Genomic DNA, 22,175 nt, shown 5'->3' with positions numbered 1-22,175 from the left:
AATTAAGCATAATACCCTTATTCATTTGGATTAACAAAAAACTTTAAGGAAAAGGAAGGGAGATGGAATATGAGAGATAATGTTGTTAATTAGCACACAAACGTACACTAATTCGCATTATCCCCATGAGAATATATACTAATAAATTTTTGTTTTAAATTTTCTTTCATTGATGAAATGAGTGGTGCCAAATTAAACTAGAATTAAAATAAAAATAAAAATAAATAGTGGCAGCAAAGTCCTTGTACAAAGTTGCTTTCGAAAGGAACACGACGGTATATGGATAATTGAGGTCTTCTGCCTCTGGCATGCGCACCATACAAAGGAGCTACTTAGCTGAGGAAATCACCCAGAAAATTAATTGAAGGACTCTCCCACTTACTTTAAATTATCAATACATGGTCTTCGTCATCCCATTAAGATTCATTAGTCAAGTTAAGAATCAAGGCTCAATGACCACATACGCATAAAGATTATTTTGGGGTTTCTTGTTTTTTTAAGGACGAAAGGTACAATGTTGTCTTTTTTCTGTGGTCAGAACATAAACTAATGGGCCCATTTCAAATTCAAATGTTGTAGAAGAAGATGAATATGTTACAAATTCAAATGTATTCTCTTTCCAATCAATAAATTTAAAATAAAAAAAATCTTTGTATTCTTATGTTACTTTTTTGGGGGGGGTTGGTGTTGGGGTTAAGAAAATTCATCATAACTAAACGTGTGAAAGGGGTTTCCCCACAACATGATTTCTCCACATTTCCAAGAGTTTGACAGTCCTTCAATTCAAGAGGTTTGACTTGTACATACATTTTCATGGGGTTTCTGCAAACAAGTTGCCAACACATTAGCTTAAGAACATTATTTATATAATATACCAGCAATAACTTGAATTACTCTAAATTAATCTAATTTATAAATAAATACTCGAATGTGAATGTAAGAAGACGAAATCACTGACTCACTGCCATAACCAATTGACCTAACCTGAGAAAAACTCAAGAACACTAATAAAATACATGATATGATGAGCAAAGCAAGAATATATGTGATGGGCGTGGATCGATGCATATATAAGTACGCAGAAATATATTGAAGGATATATTATTATACAGCCAAGTTGCCCACGTGGGGTGTTTCAAAGATGATATTTTTATACAATAACACAAGAGAAAGAAGGTCGACGTTATTGATTTAAGATTTCTAAACATCGAATAATTTGCAGAGCTCTCTGACACTGCAAGGTTGTCATCATTTGTATTTTAGCCATCGGCTCAAAACCCACCAGTTTCAAATTAACAATAACAATAATTTCAAAGAAAAGAAGAGAGAGAGAGAGAGCTAAATATAATTTCAAAGGGAAGAAGAAAAGCTATTAAGCTTTAAACAGAAGTTGTGCAATTGGTGCAGTTGCAGGTCCTGGGGACGAAAGCACAGACGCCAAAGGGCTTATTGGGAAGCTGGCAGTTGATGCCGAAGCAGCAGGGCATGGAGGTGCACGTGGTGGACGAGCAGCACTTGCACAGCAAGCACAGCTGGTACGGCGCCAGCCGCCGCCGCCTCTGCCGCCGCTGTATATCATCATGATCATGAGGAGGAGCTTTTAACACGTCGATCAATAGCCTATACTCCGTCGTGCCGACGGGCTGCAATGTCCCGGCTGGTTGGTTTGGTATCGGCTGATACTCGTCTGCATGAGATCCTGCGGCTGCGCATCATGTATTTAACGGTGAATGATTGAATTGAAAGTTGAAGAGTTTTGACCACAAAAAAAAAAAAATGAAAGTTGTACAGAAAAATAAGTTACTTACCAATTGCAGGAGTGATGGCTAATAGGGCGGTGAAGATTAGAAAAGGCACTAGTTTTATGGGATTTTTACTGTTTGTGAGGTCGTCCATGTCAACCAAGCAAACATGCAGACACAACAGTAGCTAACCGCCAGGGAGAAACCAGAGAGAGAGAGAGAGAGAGAGAGGTGGGCGAATAAATTTTTGTGTGGTGGAAAGCAGTGGACAGGAGATTTTTTTTAAGAGGAAGAGGGTCAATGAGAACGGTTTTTTTCTTTTCTGTTTAGGGTCTCAGACTGTATGGTAATATATAGCAGGACATTATGGAATCATCATCAAGATCCGACCCAATTATTGTGGACAATATTTTCTTAAGAAATTTTTTGAAACAAGTAAACTTGGAGATACGAAAAAAAAAAGGATCTAATTAAGTTTCTAATATTGATGCCCATGAACCCTAGCTGAAGGGGCGGGGGGGTGGTTGTTGAAGGTAAAGATCCTTGGTGTTCTAATACGGATTTTAATTTTTTACAATCGATATTGGAGGAAGGGGAAATGAACCCCACGTCTCGGTCACTTAAGTTACAAACCCATGCATATGACACTTACACTTAAGTTCCTAATTCTGTTGATTATTCAACTTATGCACCAAGAATTATCCACATATAGGCGAACACTTGGAAATAAGAAAGTAACAAAATACGGAAATCAAAATCGTAAAACTAAGAAATAGTGCCTTTTTTATTAAGAAATTACACTTGATTTAGGATTAAGTCCTAATATTGTTAATTATCAGAATTATGGACCAACTATGACCCTTGAACATAATGACACATTGACACCTCCATTTAGGAATTAAGGTGGGCTTGAGTTTTTACATTCAATTCTCAACAGACGCCTGCTCTGTTTTTTCCCTCATTAGAAGGGGGGAAATCACACAGCGCGAGTTTAACATGGGGCTTTCCACATACAACTTCCATAGCCGCAAAAGCATGACCAAACCTATATACAAGCAGGTGTCAAACAGAAACGATGACAAAAGGTAGAGGAACACGGCAACCCTATGTATATGGAAAACAATGACATATGCATCCATAATTTAACAAGCAAATTCTGTCATTGCAAAAAAAGGTCGGGGAATAACGCATACAAAGTACAAACATGTATACATATAGATGACATTCTCATCTAACTCTGCATGCTGCAGGACCTCCTGGCGAATAGTTTGGGTTGGGGGATCGACAAACAGCACCTGGACCTACATTGTTAGGAAACCTGTGATGCATTCGATACTCAGGGATTCTGCTCATCGCAAATGGTCCACCCATTGATGATTCACTTGGTTCGTTACAACTTTGTAGAGGCTCTAGAGTTTCAACTACATCACTCATTAAGGGCCTTGCTTTGGGGTTTTGGCTGAGACAATAGTATGCCAAGCTGCAGGCTTTCTGTGCTGCCCTAACTGAGTACTGATTATCCAGCCTAGGGTCAATTATTTGTAGCAACTTTCTCTTGTCGTTCAGTTTTGGCCGTGCCCAATCTACCAAGTTCTGCTCTTTGTTCGGTCTCGTCTTGTCAACAGATCTCCTTCCTGTCAAAAGCTCAAGGAGAACGACTCCAAAGCTGTATACATCACTCCTGGCAGTCAGGTGGCCTGCCCATTTCATAAGGATTTGATTCAGAAGAGCAGCACATAAGCATGTATACATGCAAATTAAAATTCCTACACTATGTGAACAACAAAACTAGACACACAGCAAAGGTCAGCATTTCTTCATTTGTTCATACATACAATTTTGAAGATAAGAAGAGGACCTTGGAGAACAACTTTTAATCAGTGAGTTACAGAACAGAGAAAACAGGGTAGTTGGGCATCGCAATACTCTCAAGTTCCAATCTGCAAGTCACTCGTCACTTCAATAATAAAATGCATTTGAAATCCAAAACCTTACGAGTCAAGAACAAAACATATAAAAGGGGGACTGTTCTATTCCTTACTTATTTAAGTTACTAATTAGAGTCGTTGCATGCGTACCATATTTGTCTGTGTAGCTTAAGGTTTAGGATTCCAAGCTAAATGAAAAATGACTTAATACTTTTACACCTCATCCATAAGCTGATAACTCCTTAATGTAGCATTTATGAAAAGATTTGAACAGAATGTGTATTGAAGCTGCCAAGAATCCATGTATTCAAGTCCAGATTTTATAGAAGGCAAGCATTTATGACAATATTTTAACAGAAATTGCATTGGAGCTGTCAAGATTATATGAATTCAATTTCCAGTTGCTATAGAAGCCAAGCATTTATGAAAAGATTTAAACAGAAATGCACTGCATCCAAGCATTCAGAATACTGTAAACGTAGGTGTCATTCTCTGAAGCAGTGTTGAAACTCTTTGACCATCAAGCACTATTGCTCATGTTCATCACAAGAAGAGCTACTCAATCTCTAGATCTCCCCTTCACCCAAGAGCCTGCTTTGGCATTACCATACCAGGTGCAGCCTTCCCCTTTTAAAACCATTTAATCTAAAATTCTTACTCGATCTGTCACTAGTGAAAGGGCGAAAGACAATTTGAAAATATAAGCTTACAACATACTTCCATAGCAAGCAGAGAATTATGGCAGAATATTCCTCAAATGGTACTAATACTGGTGATACTTGTTGGCAATTTTTCTATAGGAAGCAGTCAGATTGTTTCTCACTTGACTAATTCAATTAGAAGACTCATGATGTTCAAGCTACTACATAAGCTCTGAATCAAGCATATCCAACACGTAAGAATGCCATACCAGTCATTACATATTCAGGGGCTGCATATCCATAGGTACCCATAACCCGAGTTGATACATGGGTTTCATCCCCTTGGGGTCCAGCTTTAGCAAGCCCAAAATCAGAGAGCTTGGCAGCATAATCCTGCAAACCCATGCAACCAGTGAGACTTATAGCAGCTTGCATGTCATCACAAAGTCAAAAAATTTAGCAGAGAAATTAACTTGTGGAATCTAAAAACTCAAGAAACACCACTTACAGAGTCCAACAAGATATTAGAAGTCTTGAAGTCCCGGTAAATAACTGGCCTTTCAGCATTGTGAAGAAAAGCAAGTCCCTTGGCAGCTCCCAGAGCAATCATCATCCTGGTTCCCCACGACAATGGAACAGTTGCCTCTAAAATGCCCACCAAATTTAAATTAGCAACAACAACAACAAAAATCATCAAAAAAATCCAAAATTTGTAAGATTATGAGCTCAATTACTCCGGAACAAGTGATTCTCAAGGCTCCCTCGAAACATGAACTCGTAAACAAGCAATCTGTGATCGTCCTCGCAACAATATCCAATCAATTTCACGAGATTGGGATGGCGGAGCTGACCGAGAAAGTTGACCTCCGTCAGCCATTCGCGGTGGCCCTGAAGGCCCTCCTTGTTGAGGACCTTGACGGCGACGGGCAGAGACTTGAGCCCAACCCTCACATTCTCGTCAATGTAGCCTTTGTACACAGTCCCGAACCCACCTTCCCCCAAAATGTAGTCGGAGCGGAAGCTCTTGGTGATGGTCTCGAGCTCGAAGAGGGTGAAGGCGATGACGTGCGTGTACAGCACCGCATTCTTCCGCGCGTCCTCGAAGTTGCGTGGGGTTGAAGGATCGCTCAGATCTGAAATCGAACGGCTGTGATTCTGCTTCTTCTCGCCGTTCTTCACTGACGAAGACAGAGTGCTCAGCTGCTGAACTGCTCAAGCAAAAAGCTGCAAGCTTAGCTGAAAATCACAACACAAATATAGAAAGATCTGGATTCTGAGACCCGAACAAGCACGCACCTTGAGCATTCGTTACCACAGCTGATTCCTCCCTCGTCCCACAGTTTCCCATCTTGACTGAATTTGACCGTTACAAGCAGAAGCAGTAAGTGAAAGCCAAAGCTGGTGATGATGAAGTTGTGCTCCGACTCTGCTGGTGGTGCAGAGTTTCATTCTTCAGTGGCTTTCTCCTCCGCCTCTCAACTTTTTCCCAGCTTTTTATCTTCTTCCTCTTTCTCTCTTTCTTTCTCTCTCCCTCTCTCTCACCGTGCTTAGCACTCAATTAGTAAGTAATTAGTATTTAACTACGAGGAAGCAAAAGAAATAACGCTTTTAAGTACAAACAGTAGAGCATAAAAAGGTAAAGAAAATCCTAGTTTCCTTCTCCAAGTGGCACTTCTGCAAGGTTCAAACTTTATAACCTGGCCTGCCCTCTTTCTCTCCTTAAACTCTGTGAGAGCCGTGATGGCGATGGACCTGCGGCTGTGGATCTTCTCCTCCCTCCTCTTTGCTGTTGTTACAGTCTGTGGGGACCACTTTTTACTTCCAATTATGCACCTCTCTCCTTATAATATTAGTACCAGATAGATTTTATTGTTTTGGCCAATTGGGGCAAAGATTTTTAGAAAGGCCCAAATTGAAAAGATTTGATCTTGGGCCTCAAGAAAAGCCCTAACCCACTACCCAGTACCCACTTTTCCTATGGCCTTATCTAGAATCCATGGCTCATAGATAAGAGATTTGGGAAAAGAAGAAGAGCAAAAGACTGTGTTTTGTATGGTTTGGGAATGGCGATGGCAATGGCGTTGGCAACGGCAACTGGAACAGTGGAAAGTGTTAGCAGCAGATGGAGCATGGCGTCTCTGAGGTCGGCGCTGCCTTCAACACCAGATAGGTGTACGGTTTCTGCATCCTCATCTTCTTCACCATGCGGGCATCGTAGCCCGCGCCTCAGCGTCAGCCTCAACCAGTCTCTCCACAAACCCCAATTTGGGTCCTTCACTGGTCTCTCTCCCCTAAATCCCCTGCTCTCGCTTGGCCTCTCCGGTATCACTCTTTTCTCCGTCACTTCATTTGGGTTTGTTGTTAAATTTTCTGCTGTTGGTGAATTAGAGGGGTATAAATGGAGGTGGAGGCATTTGGGTTCCAGTGTGGGAGTGAAATTGTGCATCTTTGTGTGTTATTTCAGTAGACGTTTGTACCTTTGTATATCTGTGTATGTGTTCTGTTTTCATGACCTTCCAAAGTAACCTCTAGTGTTCTATTTTCATTTCAACTATATAATTCAGATGCAGTGTTCGAAAAATCGGCCTATGCGGGTCTGGGCGCCTGGGTCTTTTTATTTATTTATTTTTTATTTCCTGACTTTAAAGAAAACCTGCTCTCTCTCTCTCTCTCTCTCTCTCTCTCTCTCTCTCTCTCTCTCTCTCACGAGTCGACCGCCGCGACGACCCCTCGCCCACCCGCCGCGACCCGCGATTACTTTCATCCTGAGATTAATTGCTCTCACATTTATGCAAGAGTAACTTATATGTCATACATCTTTGAGATATGTTTTCCATCATTTGTTGTTTATGTCACTGACCTTGCAAAACCCTTAAGTTATTTTATCTATCTTCTTGCAGAGTATACAAGTTTTGAGCATAACTTCACCATTATTGATAGTGGTGGCCGAATTTTGGCAATGAGACATGGCAGGAAAGTCCCTAAGCTCAACAGGCCTCCTGACCAACGAAAAGCACTTTTGCGAGGCCTCACTACTCAGCTCCTTAAACATGGCCGCATCAAGACCACTCGAGCAAGGGCAAGTGCAATGAGGAAGTACGTTGACAAAATGATCACACTGGCCAAGAATGGAACCCTTCATAAGAGGAGACAGGCTCTGGGCTTCATCTATGAAAAGCAGATTGTCCATGCCTTGTTTGCGGAGGTACCTGACAGATATGGGGAAAGAAATGGTGGTTATACAAGAATTATTAGAACACTGCCAAGGCGAGGGGACAATGCACCCATGGCATACATTGAACTTGTGTAGGTCTGAAAAAATCATGTCAATTTTGAACTTGTGCGGGTCTGAGTTCGTGTCGATTCTAATTTAGACATTGGTTCCAAATCCTTTCCTTTTGTTCATCATGCTGGGATTGCATTGTATGAATAGTTGATGGCTTTAAATCTTAATCAGATATGCATTGCAACCGTATATTTGAGATTTGAATTTCTGTTCCTTTCCCATCATTGTGCTATAAAATTATAAATCATCCATCTCAAGATAATTTTTCCCTTCATCTACGATGATTTATTTACATTGTATTCCCATCACTTGGAATTTTGCCTATATAAATTTAGGTGTGCCTTCTCACGACTCTCTTAGCTTGAAAATATTTATACAGAAGCTATATCTTGTGCATGTCTACTTTGAGTATCAGAAACTTTTACAAAATATAGACCATTAGGGGTAGTGCTGTTTTATATGAACTCTTCTTCCTTGATTAAACTAATGTTTACCAGTCTTTATGTTAACTAAATTAGATCAATTTTCCAAGTCAAAACTCTTTCTTTTACTTTTCTGGTTCATACCATTCAAAACTCTTTATTTGATCAATATGTTTCTACTTTTGCTTGGTTAGAACTAGTTATCCATGGTGGAAAATTCTTGCCCCAGTGCCAGGATTGGGATTGGAAGGGAAAAGAGAGTTTTTACAAAGTGCTTTCTGAAGATATATAGTGAACTATTTTACCTATCGAAAAGAAATGAAGTGCTTTGCGGCTAGTTTTGTATGCTTTCTGTTCATATTTCCGCCTCTGGAAGAGTAAGTAAAACACGCCTGCATATTTGTGCGTGTGGAAGACCACTTTTCTGCTTTGTGCTCAAAGTCTAGCTACATATGTTGACAGGGTGTAAAACACAATAAACACTTTACTTGTGCGAAACGGGGATATCATTATTTTGTTATCTTTGAACAATCACGACATATCATGCGTGATAAATTTTTCACGTGACAGTATGTGATCGGTTAAAACACACCTCTTGAGTTGTTTGCAGATGGCCATTTTGGTTGGGATGAAAAGTTATCATGTCCTCTCTCATTCTTGACAATCAATGGACTCAAGTGACTAAAAACGTGCTCATCTCCAATACGAAAGTTGAGAGACCTTTAGTCCCTCTCAGCGCATGAAAATCTGATACTCTCTAAATTGCCTGTTTGACTTGAGTTTTGCTGCACGTTGTGGTTTTCTCGTTTAGTCGGCCAACCCTTGGACCAAATGAAACATGAGGGCCGGTGTGATATTTTCCCATGGTGGTTCATCATCTCTCTCCTTCCTGTTCGACAGCGCATCAAAATATATAAATACGAACCAAAGTATTTGTGTCATTATCATCCACTTATTAGTATTACTATTAATGTGAAAACATTTATAAAACAAAACAAAACAACAATGTTAGGCTTTGACAAGTATAACCTTGGAATTGTTCTTGTTTGTGTTCTGTGTCTGACCAAAATAGAAAACTCTAGAATTATGAGGAAAAGTCCGGCGAGCATTTATGATACATGACAATTGAATCTTTGGATGTAACAGCTCGTGAGATATAGGGATGGGTTGGGCACTCTCATAAATTGGTCTTTTGTATACAACGGAGGAGAAAGAATCCAACTATCCACGTAGTCTAATTCTAACTCTTTGTTTTTCAAATAACTTACTTACACGTTACGATATATTTACGCACCTTATATCTCACTCATCACATAACTTACGTAATGAGTAAAATTGAGAAAGTAGATATATTCTCGTGACAATGAAGTTTTACTCCACCACTTGAATTAGGTAATAAGTGAGGTAGAGAAAGCGCGTATCCAGTGACAATGACATGGAAGTTTTACTTCACCACTTGTGCTATAGTCCTATGATGTCCTGGTGCATAGGCATTGAAAGCAAAAAGGTCGATTGTTTGGAACAGGAACACAAGGGCATACGTAGTTTGGTGGATTGATTCATGTTTGGGAATGGAATTTATAATTAATTCGAGATTTTGGAATAGAATTTGGAATTGATTCAGGTTTAGGTAAAGTAAAGCGAAGAGTTGGTGGAAGTGGGGAATTTGGGGTCCTTTCACTCGGAGCCCATCACCACTCTCATGTGCAAGTCCCTCTCAGCGTGAAGCTGTCTTCTCTCTCCACCTCCTTTTTCACAATTTCAACTCCTTTATGCATTCTATCCAAATCCACAATATTCATATTCAATTTTGGTAGTTTAAAAAAATCGCATAAAATTTGTAGTCCAAGTGATTAAAAAGAATTTAGATATTGCACTCGAGATCTTAAGTTTTCTTCTTTTCCAATATCACGTATATAAAAGATTTGAAAAAATAAACAATCAATTGCAAATTCCTCCTTTTACTGATTACAACCCCCAGCTACCCACAACGCCAGAGAAAAGCCATGATTATAAACGCGGATTCTACTGTGGAATTTTGATCCCCCACAGCCACAAGTCTTTGTCTTCTGGTTGGAAATGGAATCCAATAATAAACTGAGTTGTTCTTGTTGGGGCCTAGTTGTAACTTTCACCAAACCTATTAACTTTAATTTAAATGTTTGGTCTTTAGTGTCGGTCCAAAAAACTTTGCATGGACGGCCCCCGTGCTTGTAAGGTTTTTTTTTTCTTTCTCTTTTAATGAATTATATGTTCCACGATTGGTTATGAGGAATTGGTGAGATATTCACGTATTGCATTATATTATAATACGGCCAAAAACAAAAGAGAAAATTCAATTTTTAGTATAAACTCCCTACTTGCCTATATATTAGAAATACAAGACAAAATTACTTGCATGTTGTGGCAAAAAAATAGTTCATTAAGTGTGGAGGATGGTAACATCCTCTTGTCGTATGTTATCAAATTGTCGATAAACTATCAATGTTAATTATGTATTTAAACATTGTAATACTCAATAACGATTCAGATTAAATTGACAACATAACTTCTTCTCGTATCGGGGATTAAATATTATGCTAAGGGAGTATGGATTTTTTGTAATTTGTCATGCATGGAAGAAAGTAATAGGGAGGAGGTATAGTAGGTTGCGGCCCTAACCGATTGGCTAGACGAAAGGTTATTTGGCTTGCAAGGACAGAAAAATACATTAAGAAAGAAGCCATCTGGAAGCGTTTGATATTTTCTTTTCCATATAATTTGGGGACCATCATTGGATATAGATGCTGAAATGAAATGGATGGAAACAAACCTAGCCATGACATAAACAAATTTGTCCATTGATTCTCTGAATTTTCAAATATATCTTGTTCGGAATAAATAAATAAATAATTTAATTCATAGAAAAAGTCCGATGTCTTCCACTTATTAATTGGCTCAGGGGGGTCGCACAAACCGCCCTAGCCAATGGGCATCGTTATCACTTTAATTAAACTAATTACTTGCATCATTAGGAGAATTAAACATGATAATTTAAATAAATAAAATGATAATTAACAAGCATAGGAAATATCTCTGGCGAAACAAATGACAGGCGTCTCTTCTTTCCACCACAAATTGGTCGACAACCACAAAATATAATTTATTTTTTTATACGACCCAAATAATTAAATAATTAAATAATTGAAATAATTTTTTATTGGCTTAGAAGTAAAGAATAAAGATAGCCCTCCCCTATCTAATTATGAGAAAAATATATTTACAAATAATATATTCCTTGTCATGTTGCATCGTACGGTAGGAAGATCAGCCACCTCTCTCATCCTATCCGTTTATTTCCATTCGTATTTGTTTATTTTATTTTGTTAATTTGGGTGACGTCACACTTTGGTGGCGCACTCGTGGTGCGACTTTTTATCCCAAAACGACGGTGCTTTTGATTGGGTGCGCCCATGTTCGAGTTGAACGCTTATTTTACACTCCTTCATTTTGGACCACGAAAGCTCACCACACCCACATTTCCACCCCAAACCCCGAATCTAGTTTGTGTGTATATATATTTGCCAACTTGTCTCTTAAACTTATTCATTCAAACACCCAACAAAAACAAGACTTTTACAACTCTTAAGTTTCTGAGCTCTGCTGCTACTGCTTGGAGCATCAGAGATTTTTGCAAGGCCAGAAATGACAAAGGTGTACCCAAACGCTGCCAATGCCAAAATTGCCCTTGCCTACGAGCCTGAGAGGCTCAAGCTTTCTGGTTCCGACCAGGAGGATGCGACGGTGCTGACCGTGTGGAAGAAGTCTTTGCTGCTCAACTGCAATGGCTTCACCGTGTTCGACAACAAGGGCAACTTGGTCTTTAGGGTTGACAACTATTTGGCTGGTCACAAGGGTGAGATCGTCCTCATGGACGCCTGCGGCAAGCCTCTCCTCACCATCCGCCGCAAGGTATATATACATACACCTTTACAAATTACATACATCAAAAAATATTATATTACTAGACTGTCAATTTATTTGATAAGGTGAGTGTAGTAAAATAAAACGTTACATAGAATGTTTTTACATATGTGTTTCAAAAAAAAAGAAACTAAAAAAATATGTATGCATAAATATTAGCATGTAAGTAATTTGTTCTTTCTTTGTTTGGTCGCTGATGATTATACGTAAATATTATTTGGTATATCAGCGGCTGAGCTTGGGGGACAACTGGGTGGTGTACGACGGAGAAACGGCGGTGAACCCGCGGTTCTGCGTGAGGAAGAACGTGGGTATCCTCAACAACAACAAGTGTTTGGCGCACGTGACCTCCGCCAACAATGACAAAGGCGCGTCCAAAAATTACGACAACAAAAACTCGATGCTCTATCAGGTGGAAGGGTCGTACGGGCAGCGGTGCTGCGCGGTGTACGACAACAAGAGGAGGAAGGTAGCGGAGATCAAGAGGAAGGAGGCGGCCGTAGGCGGAGTTGCCCTCGGAGTCGACGTCTTCCGCCTCATCGTGCAGCCCGAGATCGACACGTCGGTGGGCATGGCCTTCGTCATCTTGCTTGATCAGATGTACGGGACGTCGTCGTTTTCGCGGCGATCAAGTTGATTGGTCGGTCACCAATTTGATTTCGTCAACCACCTTTTTCCCCTCGGTGGATTCAAATCACCCTCCTCTTCCCCTATAAATTCTCAATCCCAATATTCTCTTTTTCTTTTTCTTTTTCTTTTTTTGGGTCTGAGCATCGATCTCGTCGTGTCTCAGTCTTCCCCATGTTAACTTTTTTTTTTTTTTTCTCTCTTTAAAAAAAAAAAATTCGGAAAAAATCAATGAAGCTCTTGGTTTTTTCCTTTTATATAAAAAACCAAGCTTCGAAGTGGGGATGTAAATATAATTTAGAAACCACATACTTCTCTTTTCTGTTTTTTGGGTTCTCTCTGCATCTAATCCTCCGTTCCAGCGAGGTATTGTGGGTTTACGTTTTCCATTGTTAATAATTTTCAGCAGAAACATGTAGTGATGTATGTAGAGCTGATTGATATGATCAAATAGTTTTTACAGGAATATCTTGTTGCCTGTTTTATGTATTGAAAGTTTAACTTATTGGAATATCTTTCCGAAGATATTTAATTTCAACATGGGATATATTAACACAGCAAACAAATTTATGAAGTTCGATTATGATTGATTGACCAATAACCAATGTGATATTTTGAATTCGGTGGTACATAAATATCAACGCTAAAAGATAGTTTGAGGAACTTACTTATGAAGAACGACGATAATATACTAGATTCACGCATACACAGATGCTAGAACTCAAATTCAAATTCTCTTGCAACGCTAAAAGATTATTTTGATAATTTAAAAAAAATTGATAATGAGACAGAACGAAATATATAAGCTACATAGTAAATGTTTGGTATGTTGGTTTGCCAATTTCATTACGAAGTCGTTAATCTTACCTAAATCATAACCTCCTATAATTGAGAGATGGATCTATAATATCATGAAGAAGAGAACCATGATATCAGAGGAGCTCAGTGGAGCACATCCGTCGGATCCCCAAACTTGAAGCCTTATTAGCGCCCCCATTTTAAGCCCAATTAAAATGATATTTGTTCAACTCAAATGAAATACTTCAGCCCAAACAAAAACAAAGCAGAACGCTTTTGAGTTGTGCTATGGTGAGAGTCCATGCGTGTATCGTAGATGTGGATCTTCATATTAGTCATAGAATTCATCTGAATAGTAACTTCACTTAAGTTTAATAAAATAATCTTGTAGTTAATATAAAAGTTCATATAAATTCCCAAACAGTTTTCGCATGCCGATGCCCCAACTTCTTCTTAGAAGAGTATCAACCCAACTGGCCTTATTGGGCTTAGGCCCATCCCAAGGCCTAACTCACATCGCAGCCTGTGTTTTTCTATCCTTTTTCTTTCCGTATGATATTTTCGTTTTCTTTTTTTGGTTTGTCAAACGAGATACTTTCTTTCGGTATGCTTTTGACATCATAGTAAATTTGGTAAGTTTGTTTTTAAAATTTTTATTTCTATAATTAGGAGTAAATTATTAAGGATATTATTTATGCTCTTTCAAATGAAATCATTAGATAGATGCATGCATCTCCTTAAGGTCAAAGCATGCTCAATATGAGTCATTTCTTTAACTTATATGCAATCAAAATGATTAATTTTCTGACTCTTTTTATTTTTATTTTTTATTTATTTATAAAAGAAGGAGTTTCTGACTTTCTATTATTCAAGAAATTAGCTTTTCGAGTTTTAGTCAGCTACTAGTATAAACCTATCATGCCATCACGTATCAAAATTAACACAATTTCTCATTAAACAATATGCACGCATGTTCCATTGCTTCACTCACTCATTTACTAAAAAAAAATGTAATTCAAAATCCCCAAAAAGACTTCAATATTATAAACAGACATGTATATTTTGAAGTTTAGGTGATCCATCAAGTCATTTAATATCTTGAATTAAGTGAAGCAAAGGAGCATCAACAAGGCAAGGCAACAGTCAATATTTATATAAAAAAATCGAGGCACACACCTGTATCTAGAGAAATTATGTTCATATACATGAGATTAGTCAAGTTGGCTAGAGCTAATGTACTTCCCGCTCTATATTCGAGTTCGATTTCCTCTTCCCGTAGTTTAGATTAGATTAAAATAAAATATCATTTGTATAAAAATAGAAGAGAAATCATGTTCAAAATTCAATTGATGCATTTAAAAAATATATATTTTTAATTATGTAGTTACGTCGGTAGTTAAATTGATTTAAGGAGTCAAATAATTTGACAAAGTTTAACTAATAAATTAGAAATTTGATTTGTAAGAGTATCTTCTGGAATATTCCATTCGGGGCAACCAAATTATTCGAACCGACTTTCTCCGGACGCCACCAGAAACCCCCAAAACGGTAGGTAGACATCAGTCGCCGCTTTGCGTTACTTTTTTAGTTACATATATCACGTGCATTAGCATGCCGCTGGTTTTGACGTCACGTGGTTTCTGCTTCGTCCAAGATAGACAGATTTCAATCCATACACGCCACGTGTAACTTTTGGATCGTGCGATATTACTTTAATATCGTAGACCGAAAAGCACCGGATTGAAAAACCCCTGGGCTTTGCCCCCACGCCAAGTGGTACCCTAAGAAGGAAATAAAAATAAAAATAAATCTACGGCATCAGACTTGCGTAGTCTAAAACCGTGGGAAGAAAGCAGTTGGGTTATATATAGCGGGCTTTTGGAGCATTATAGTTGTTTCTGCCTTCTTCAACTATTCTCTTCCACACACCACTCTGGTCTTGTGACTCTTGAGGTATGGCTTTTGGCTTCGATATTTTCACGACCATTTGGATTTTTATTTGTCTTTTTTCTGTTTGTTTATGGATTTGTTTGTATTATCAGTATGTGACTGTCTGAGTGTGATTTGTTTGGTTTATAAAATTGGTGGGCAACTGGGTTTTGATTTGGGTTCTGTGTTTTTGTGTGAAAGATAGAAGAAAAGAGAAAAATGGGGACCTCAGGATTCAATTGGAAATTGGCGGATCACCCAAAGCTTCCAAAGGGGAAGACCATTGGGCTCATAGTTTTGGATGGCTGGGGCGAAGCTAATCCCGATCAGTACAACTGCATCCATGTCGCTGAGACCCCCGTCATGGATTCATTTAAGAAGGTATTTCCTGTTTCTTCAGATCTGAGTTTTGGAATTTGGATTGCTATATGGTTTTGTTAAATCTTAGATATTTGTTGTTGAATGGAAGGATTTGATTCATATTGAGTGTGTGTATGTATGTTTGATGTTGTGACAGGGTGCTCCTGAAAGATGGAGGCTAGTGAGAGCTCATGGAACTGCTGTGGGTCTTCCTACAGAGGATGATATGGGCAACAGTGAAGTCGGCCACAACGCTCTCGGTGCCGGGCGTATTTTTGCCCAGGGGTAAGTTTCAGACTTGCCCTTCAATTTCTTTTACATTCTTTGTGTTATTTTTTATATGTGTTTTGTTGGGTTTGTTGTCTTTGTAGTTATGTTATACTATGATATACGAATGATTAGAGTTTATGTGGTCACAAAATAATTATATTCGTTTTTGAATGAATATAGTGCAAAGCTTGTTGACAGTGCCCTTGAGACTGGGAAACTTTATGAAGGAGAAGGTTTCAAGTACATTAAGGAATCTTTTCCTACTAACACATTGCATCTCATTGGTTTATTGAGTGATGGTGGAGTCCATTCTCGGCTAGATCAACTGCTAGTGAGTTTTCTAGGCTCTGGGCTGTTTTTGCCTTTGTCTGGGTTTGGGTTTTCAACTTTCAGCTTTCCTCTTCTTTTATCTTATATTCTGTTCGTGTCTTTCTCTCTTGGTGTAGTTGTTGGTTAAAGGAGCTAGTGAGCGCGGTGCTAAAAGGATCCGTGTTCATATTCTCACTGACGGCCGTGATGTTTTGGATGGCTCAAGTGTGGGATTTGCGGAAACACTTGAAAATTACCTTGCACAATTGCGTGAGAAAGGTGTGGATGCACAAATTGCGTCTGGTGGTGGTCGCATGTACGTCACCATGGATCGTTATGAGGTATATTGATTTGAGTGAACTCTTAAAGGTCTTTCCAAATGCATGATGATTACAATTTCTTTTTGAAGTTTTGCGCATTGTGTGTATTTTTACGGATTACCGTATGTTTAGAAGACATTTCTTTTAACCAAAATGGTTGCTTTATAGGCATAGATAAGACCTTATTCATAAGTTGGAACTTGGGATGTGAATAATTGAAATGTTGTGAATTTCATGATCTGCATCCCAATGCTTATGGAATTCTGCCCCTCTCTTATGTCTGTAAGAAGGGGGTTTGTTAATGTTTTCATTTGCTTGTTTTATATGTGTTTCCAGAATTATCAGGGTTTCTTCAGTAAAATGTTCATACATACTTTGTATTTCCCTATATTTAGTTTAAGGTTGTCCTCAGTTAACTGTGGATCATCTCTGTTTACTTGACCCCTGAATTCTTCCATTCATTATCAAATTGTTAATTTATATGGATGATTGGTATTTTGTAGAATGATTGGGGAGTTGTAAAACGAGGATGGGATGCCCAGGTTCTAGGTGAAGCTCCCCACAAATTTAAGAATGCTGTTGAAGCTATCAAGACGTTGAGACAGGAACCAAACACTAGTGACCAGTATCTACCTCCTTTCGTTATTGTTGATGAGAACGGAAAGCCTGTGGGCCCAATAGTGGATGGTGATGCTGTTGTTACATTCAACTTCCGCGCAGACCGTATGGTTATGATTGCCAAGGCGCTCGAGTATGCTGATTTTGACAAATTTGATAGAGTTCGATTCCCTAAAATCCGTTATGCTGGGATGCTGCAGTATGATGGTGAGCTGAAGCTTCCAAGCAAATACCTTGTAGAACCTCCAGAGATAGACAGAACATCTGGTGAATATCTAACGTACAATGGTGTCCGTACTTTTGCCTGCAGGTGAGTTTTTGTTATGAAGTTAATTATCTGTAGCATTTGTTACCCAGTTAATTATATGTGTTGCTGTCAAGTGCTAGGTTTCTTTGCGTTTGTCGATTTGTCTTTTCCAAAATTGTTTTTGACGCTATGCCAAATCTGGGGTTGGGAGAATAATTGATTTTGACCAACATGCTCATATCAGAATTTTCTTTTCATGTTTGAATTTTAGGCTTCCTACTCTTATGACCCTTTTCTTTCCTTCCAAATCTTTGAATGTGCAGCGAGACTGTTAAATTTGGACATGTCACTTTCTTCTGGAATGGGAATCGTTCTGGGTATTTTAACCCTCAAATGGAGGAGTATGTGGAAATTCCAAGTGATAGTGGAATCACATTCAACGTCCAGCCAAAAATGAAGGCAGTGGAGATTGCCGAAAAGGCGAGGGATGCTATTCTTAGTAAGAAATTTGAGCAGGTAATAAACAGACCGATCATGTGATATCTAAGAATCTATATTAGATTTTTGTTATCTTTATTAAAAAAAAGAAAAAAGAAACATGTTTCAGATTTAAACAATGTGTTTTGTTTTTTCTTTAGGTACGTGTTAACCTACCAAATAGTGACATGGTGGGGCATACTGGTGACATTGAGGCCACAGTTGTTGCTTGCAAGGCTGCTGATGAAGCTGTCAAGGTATGGTGGCTATAGCTTTTTGTAAGAGTTTGAAATCAAATTTGAACGAAAAGGAATTATGAAATAAGGATACTATATCTGATGCGTTGCATTTATATCAAGTTAAAAATGAAAAGAAATGTTTGATTTCTCTACAAGATCCTTACTTGTAAAAGCTAGTTATTGCGGTATCCCCAAATTCTTTCTTGAACTTGTTCCCCTTGACTGTCTGTAAAGGGTTTAGGTCTCCTTACTGTAGATGCTATTGTCTGATTGCAGATAATTATTGATGCAATAGAGCAAGTGGGTGGGATTTATGTCGTTACTGCAGATCACGGTAATGCTGAGGATATGGTGAAGAGAAACAAGAAAGGGCAACCTCTTCTTGACAAGAATGGCAACATTCAAATTCTTACCTCCCACACTCTTCAGCCAGTAAGTTCTCTGAATACCTTTTGCATATTTGTAACAAATGCATATGAAATGGTAGTTTGGCATGTATCACGGCCTTTCGTAGTCATCCCTTTTATGCCAGGAAACAGTAGTCCTTTGGTGTATTTGATCATTCAGAATCATCGAATTGAACACTGTTACTACCACGGGTTCTCATTGATTGATTGTCTTGGTTTTTCTTTATTAAGGTTCCAATTGCAATTGGTGGTCCTGGACTGGCACCTGGCGTCCAGTTCCGCAAGGATGTTCCCAATGGTGGGCTGGCCAATGTCGCTGCAACCGTGATGAATCTGCATGGATTTGAAGCTCCTGCAGACTATGAGACGACACTCATTGAAGTTGTTGATAACTAGGCAGCATGATAGAGGAGAGGGTTGAATCTAGTATTTCCTAAATTTTGGCTTAGGTTACAATGTCATGCGAAGAGGCTGTCGATTTCAGTTGCTATTACAGCTTGTTATTTTGTTAAATAAGTTATAAAACCATGCATGCTCAGAGAAGCAGCTGTGTGCTATGGTAATTGGATCACCGTCTCTGGAGGAGGACAGGACAAGAAAGATGAAAATGGATTTTTGCTGTTTCTTGCTTTTATCACCTTTCGTGGCGGTGTTTTTAATAACGTTTCTTGGATTGAAGTTTTAATTCCCAGATGAATAATTTCGTTCTAAATTGTATATTTCCTTTTTAACAGTCGGAAGTTCGAGAAAATCTTAATTAATAGTAATGACGTTGATATGACAGGGTCTTAAAGCCGATTGTTTCTGTACAACATTGTCATTCATGAGCTTCGAACTCATATACTCCGAGTCCTTTTGAACTTGTAAACTCGCTCCTCTAATGAAAGTGGAGATTAAATACTGTTACATCATTCGGCGAGTTTTTGCTAATTTAATCTGAATTTCAGTTGATATGGCGGGTTTTACTTTGACATTGATGTACCATTATTACGTTGCTTGTCATATCATTTGGTGATGAAATTTAATAATATTAAATAGATAAATAATAAATAAAACACCAAAGTATCAATTCCGAGTTAACAATATAAGATTTTTTCTTTTTATACACAAAATAGACAGGCACACAGAAATATTCTCGATTAAGAAATGTACAAGTATCTCTTCGTTGTGATTTTCTGATCACATAAAATGGAAACAAATATATTGGAAAAGCGAGGGGGAAAGGAGGGCAACTGAATTCAAATTTGGAACGTGAAGGCAAGCGCGGGACACGTGCTGCCCTCTCCTTCCCGTTCCGTTGGGCAGCACCTATGCGCTCCTTCCTCCTCCTCCGCCTTTAAATTTAAAAATCCAACCACAAGAGAGAGAGTGGACGGTTCGATCCAGAAGAAGAGGGAGACCAGAAATTCAAAAATTCTAGGGTTTTGATTTGACGTCTCAGAAATGGAGAAATACGAGAAGCTGGAGAAGGTAGGAGAAGGCACGTACGGCAAGGTCTATAAGGCCAAGGACAAGGCCACAGGCCAACTGGTCGCGCTGAAGAAGACGCGTCTGGAGATGGACGAAGAAGGCGTCCCTCCCACCGCGCTCCGCGAGGTCTCTCTTTTGCAAATGCTCTCTCAGTCGCTCTACATCGTACGGCTTCTCTGCGTTGAGCACGTCGACAGCAAGGAAGGCAAGCCCGTCCTCTACCTCGTCTTCGAGTACCTCGACACCGATCTCAAGAAGTTCATCGATTCTCACCGGAAAGGTCCTAGTCCGAGGCCCTTGGCGCCGTCGATGGTCCAGAGCTTCCTCTACCAACTGTGCAAGGGGGTGGCCCACTGTCACTCCCATGGCGTCCTCCACCGCGATCTGAAGCCCCAGAATCTGCTTCTGGACAAGGAAAGAGGGATTTTGAAGATCGCAGATCTTGGACTCGGCCGCGCTTTCACTGTACCTCTCAAGAGTTACACGCACGAGATTGTTACTCTCTGGTACAGAGCACCGGAAGTTCTCCTTGGTTCGACTCACTACTCCACCGGCGTAGACATGTGGTCCGTCGGATGTATCTTCGGTACTCAATTCTTCTCACTCTCACGATTTCTCAATTTCGTTTGGATTTAATGCTTCAATTAATTACTAGTTATTTGATTGATTATTCTTCTATTTGATTCTTGAATTGCAGCCGAGATGGTGAGGAGGCAGGCTCTGTTCCCAGGAGACTCTGAGTTCCAGCAGCTGCTTCACATTTTCAGGTGCTTGTTTTATTTCCCCGCTCAATTTCGCATTTTGATTTGAATTTATTTTCTGGGCCTGCGGAAACGGAAAAGCACAAATTTTACTTGCTAGTATTACTATATATGTGTAGGCTGCTAGGAACACCAACAGACAAGCAATGGCCAGGAGTTAATGCTCTGCGAGATTGGCATGTGTATCCGCAGTGGCAGCCTCAAAACTTGGCTCGTGCTGTTCCTGCTTTGGGGCCTGATGGAGTTGACCTCCTAGAAGTAAGTTTTCTTCGAGTGCTTAAAGCTGCAATTACCTTGTCTTCTGAACAGTGTTCTTCAACCCTATAACTGTTTGGTTTGTGATTCATATTTGCCATTAAGGAATTTGGCATTTTTTGCCATGTGCAAATATGTACATGATTTGACGAATGTAGTTCATTTGTTTGCCAAATTCCATGTGGGCTTATATATGGTGATCTACTCATTCTTCTTGCCAATACATATCTCTTCGTTGTGTTTTTTATTGGTCCATCTATTCATCATTTAAGTATCTCGTAATACCCAGTCTTTTTTTTTTCTTCAAGAAGACAGTCTCCATGGTTATTTTCAGTTTGCAATATCGGTTCGGATTTTAGGGTTTGTTGTGGCATGGTTATTTGGTCCGTTACATGTTCGTTAAGTGGACTCGCTTTTTATGGCTGAATTGATGCCTGATGAATTAAATAGTAACATAATTGGCCTGACTGTTGAGTGCCTGCCAAGTGTGAAAGCAGAACCATTACAATGTAGTCATGTGATGAATGAGCAGAACCTGTTTTAGCAAATGTGTTGTCATTGGATAAGTACAAGTTTATCAGTTGAGATATTAGACTGGTGCTGGCTGTTTTATTAGTACTTCTAATTGCCTCTTTATTACTCTGGTTATTCTAAGAGTGCCTTGATTTTGGTCTCTGCAGAAAATGCTTAAATATGATCCAGCCGAGAGAATCTCAGCCAAAGCCGCTCTTGACCATCCCTATTTCGACAGCCTTGACAAGTCTCAATTCTGAAGTTTTTCACTTGTGAGCACAAAGATGCTATGAATGAAGTGCTTTCTCCCGGAAGGAATATGGCATTTTCTAGGAAGTGATGAATTTAGGGCTGCCTTTTTTCACCTGCTGTTTGGTCAAGTCAGCAGCTGTCATCATCTTGGTGATTTCAAAGCCTCCTATTATTATGCTTTCCATCTTTGTATATCACAATATGATTATTATGCTTGTTAGACAACTTATCATTTGAAGTACGGTTTTATAATATTCAGCTTCTTTGTTGGATCATGAATCAGTAAAAGGAAGTGCCGTGTGTTGTGTGCTTGTTGTTAGCCATGTGATTTGATTTTGACC

General features: G+C 39.1%; 6 protein-coding genes across 8 annotated transcripts; 4 read left to right on the top strand and 2 right to left on the bottom strand.

The window, feature by feature from the left end:
* On the bottom strand, positions 1,068 to 2,235 carry LOC18772268. The gene is made up of 2 exons (XM_020566932.1): positions 1,809 to 2,235; positions 1,068 to 1,705 (listed from the first exon to the last, which is right to left on the bottom strand). Exons 1-2 carry the CDS (start codon positions 1,894 to 1,896, stop codon positions 1,380 to 1,382), a joined length of 414 nt encoding a protein of 137 aa, XP_020422521.1. The 5' UTR covers positions 1,897 to 2,235; the 3' UTR covers positions 1,068 to 1,379.
* LOC18772798 (probable serine/threonine-protein kinase PBL8) lies at positions 2,827 to 6,128 on the bottom strand. 2 transcript variants are annotated; one of them, XM_020566930.1, is made up of 6 exons: positions 5,608 to 6,128; positions 5,046 to 5,519; positions 4,820 to 4,956; positions 4,581 to 4,704; positions 3,578 to 3,682; positions 2,827 to 3,439 (listed from the first exon to the last, which is right to left on the bottom strand). In XM_020566930.1, the coding sequence occupies exons 1-6, from the start codon at positions 5,657 to 5,659 to the stop codon at positions 2,970 to 2,972; spliced, it is 1,362 nt and encodes a 453-aa protein (XP_020422519.1). In that variant the 5' UTR covers positions 5,660 to 6,128; the 3' UTR covers positions 2,827 to 2,969. The 2 variants fall into 2 exon arrangements, with proteins under 2 accessions (XP_020422519.1, XP_020422520.1); XM_020566931.1 differs by lacking the exon at positions 3,578 to 3,682 and having other exon boundaries at positions 5,608 to 6,124.
* Positions 6,313 to 7,803, top strand: LOC18774250 (50S ribosomal protein L17, chloroplastic). The gene is made up of 2 exons (XM_007205794.2): positions 6,313 to 6,633; positions 7,212 to 7,803. The coding sequence occupies exons 1-2, from the start codon at positions 6,375 to 6,377 to the stop codon at positions 7,619 to 7,621; spliced, it is 669 nt and encodes a 222-aa protein (XP_007205856.1). The 5' UTR covers positions 6,313 to 6,374; the 3' UTR covers positions 7,622 to 7,803.
* Positions 11,585 to 13,147, top strand: LOC18775329 (protein LURP-one-related 8). Its single transcript, XM_007207288.2, has 2 exons — positions 11,585 to 11,970; positions 12,212 to 13,147. Exons 1-2 carry the CDS (start codon positions 11,704 to 11,706, stop codon positions 12,617 to 12,619), a joined length of 675 nt encoding a protein of 224 aa, XP_007207350.1. The 5' UTR covers positions 11,585 to 11,703; the 3' UTR covers positions 12,620 to 13,147.
* Positions 15,152 to 19,513, top strand: LOC18772584 (2,3-bisphosphoglycerate-independent phosphoglycerate mutase). Of its 2 annotated transcripts, none has more exons than XM_007208389.2 (10): positions 15,152 to 15,360; positions 15,538 to 15,717; positions 15,854 to 15,981; positions 16,147 to 16,297; positions 16,413 to 16,616; positions 17,099 to 17,523; positions 17,784 to 17,976; positions 18,099 to 18,194; positions 18,453 to 18,608; positions 18,815 to 19,513. In XM_007208389.2, exons 2-10 carry the CDS (start codon positions 15,556 to 15,558, stop codon positions 18,977 to 18,979), a joined length of 1,680 nt encoding a protein of 559 aa, XP_007208451.1. In that variant the 5' UTR covers positions 15,152 to 15,360; positions 15,538 to 15,555; the 3' UTR covers positions 18,980 to 19,513. The 2 variants fall into 2 exon arrangements, with proteins under 2 accessions (XP_007208451.1, XP_020421205.1); XM_020565616.1 differs by having other exon boundaries at positions 15,241 to 15,360; positions 15,542 to 15,717.
* Positions 19,781 to 22,152, top strand: LOC18774822 (cell division control protein 2 homolog C). The gene is made up of 4 exons (XM_007205566.2): positions 19,781 to 20,639; positions 20,751 to 20,820; positions 20,934 to 21,072; positions 21,750 to 22,152. Exons 1-4 carry the CDS (start codon positions 20,027 to 20,029, stop codon positions 21,840 to 21,842), a joined length of 915 nt encoding a protein of 304 aa, XP_007205628.1. The 5' UTR covers positions 19,781 to 20,026; the 3' UTR covers positions 21,843 to 22,152.

The sequence above is a fragment of the Prunus persica genome, chromosome G6 (assembly GCF_000346465.2).
Source record: "Prunus persica cultivar Lovell chromosome G6, Prunus_persica_NCBIv2, whole genome shotgun sequence".
NCBI classification, from domain to species: Eukaryota; Viridiplantae; Streptophyta; class Magnoliopsida; order Rosales; family Rosaceae; genus Prunus; species Prunus persica.
This window is presented reverse-complemented; position numbering and strand designations above follow the sequence as displayed.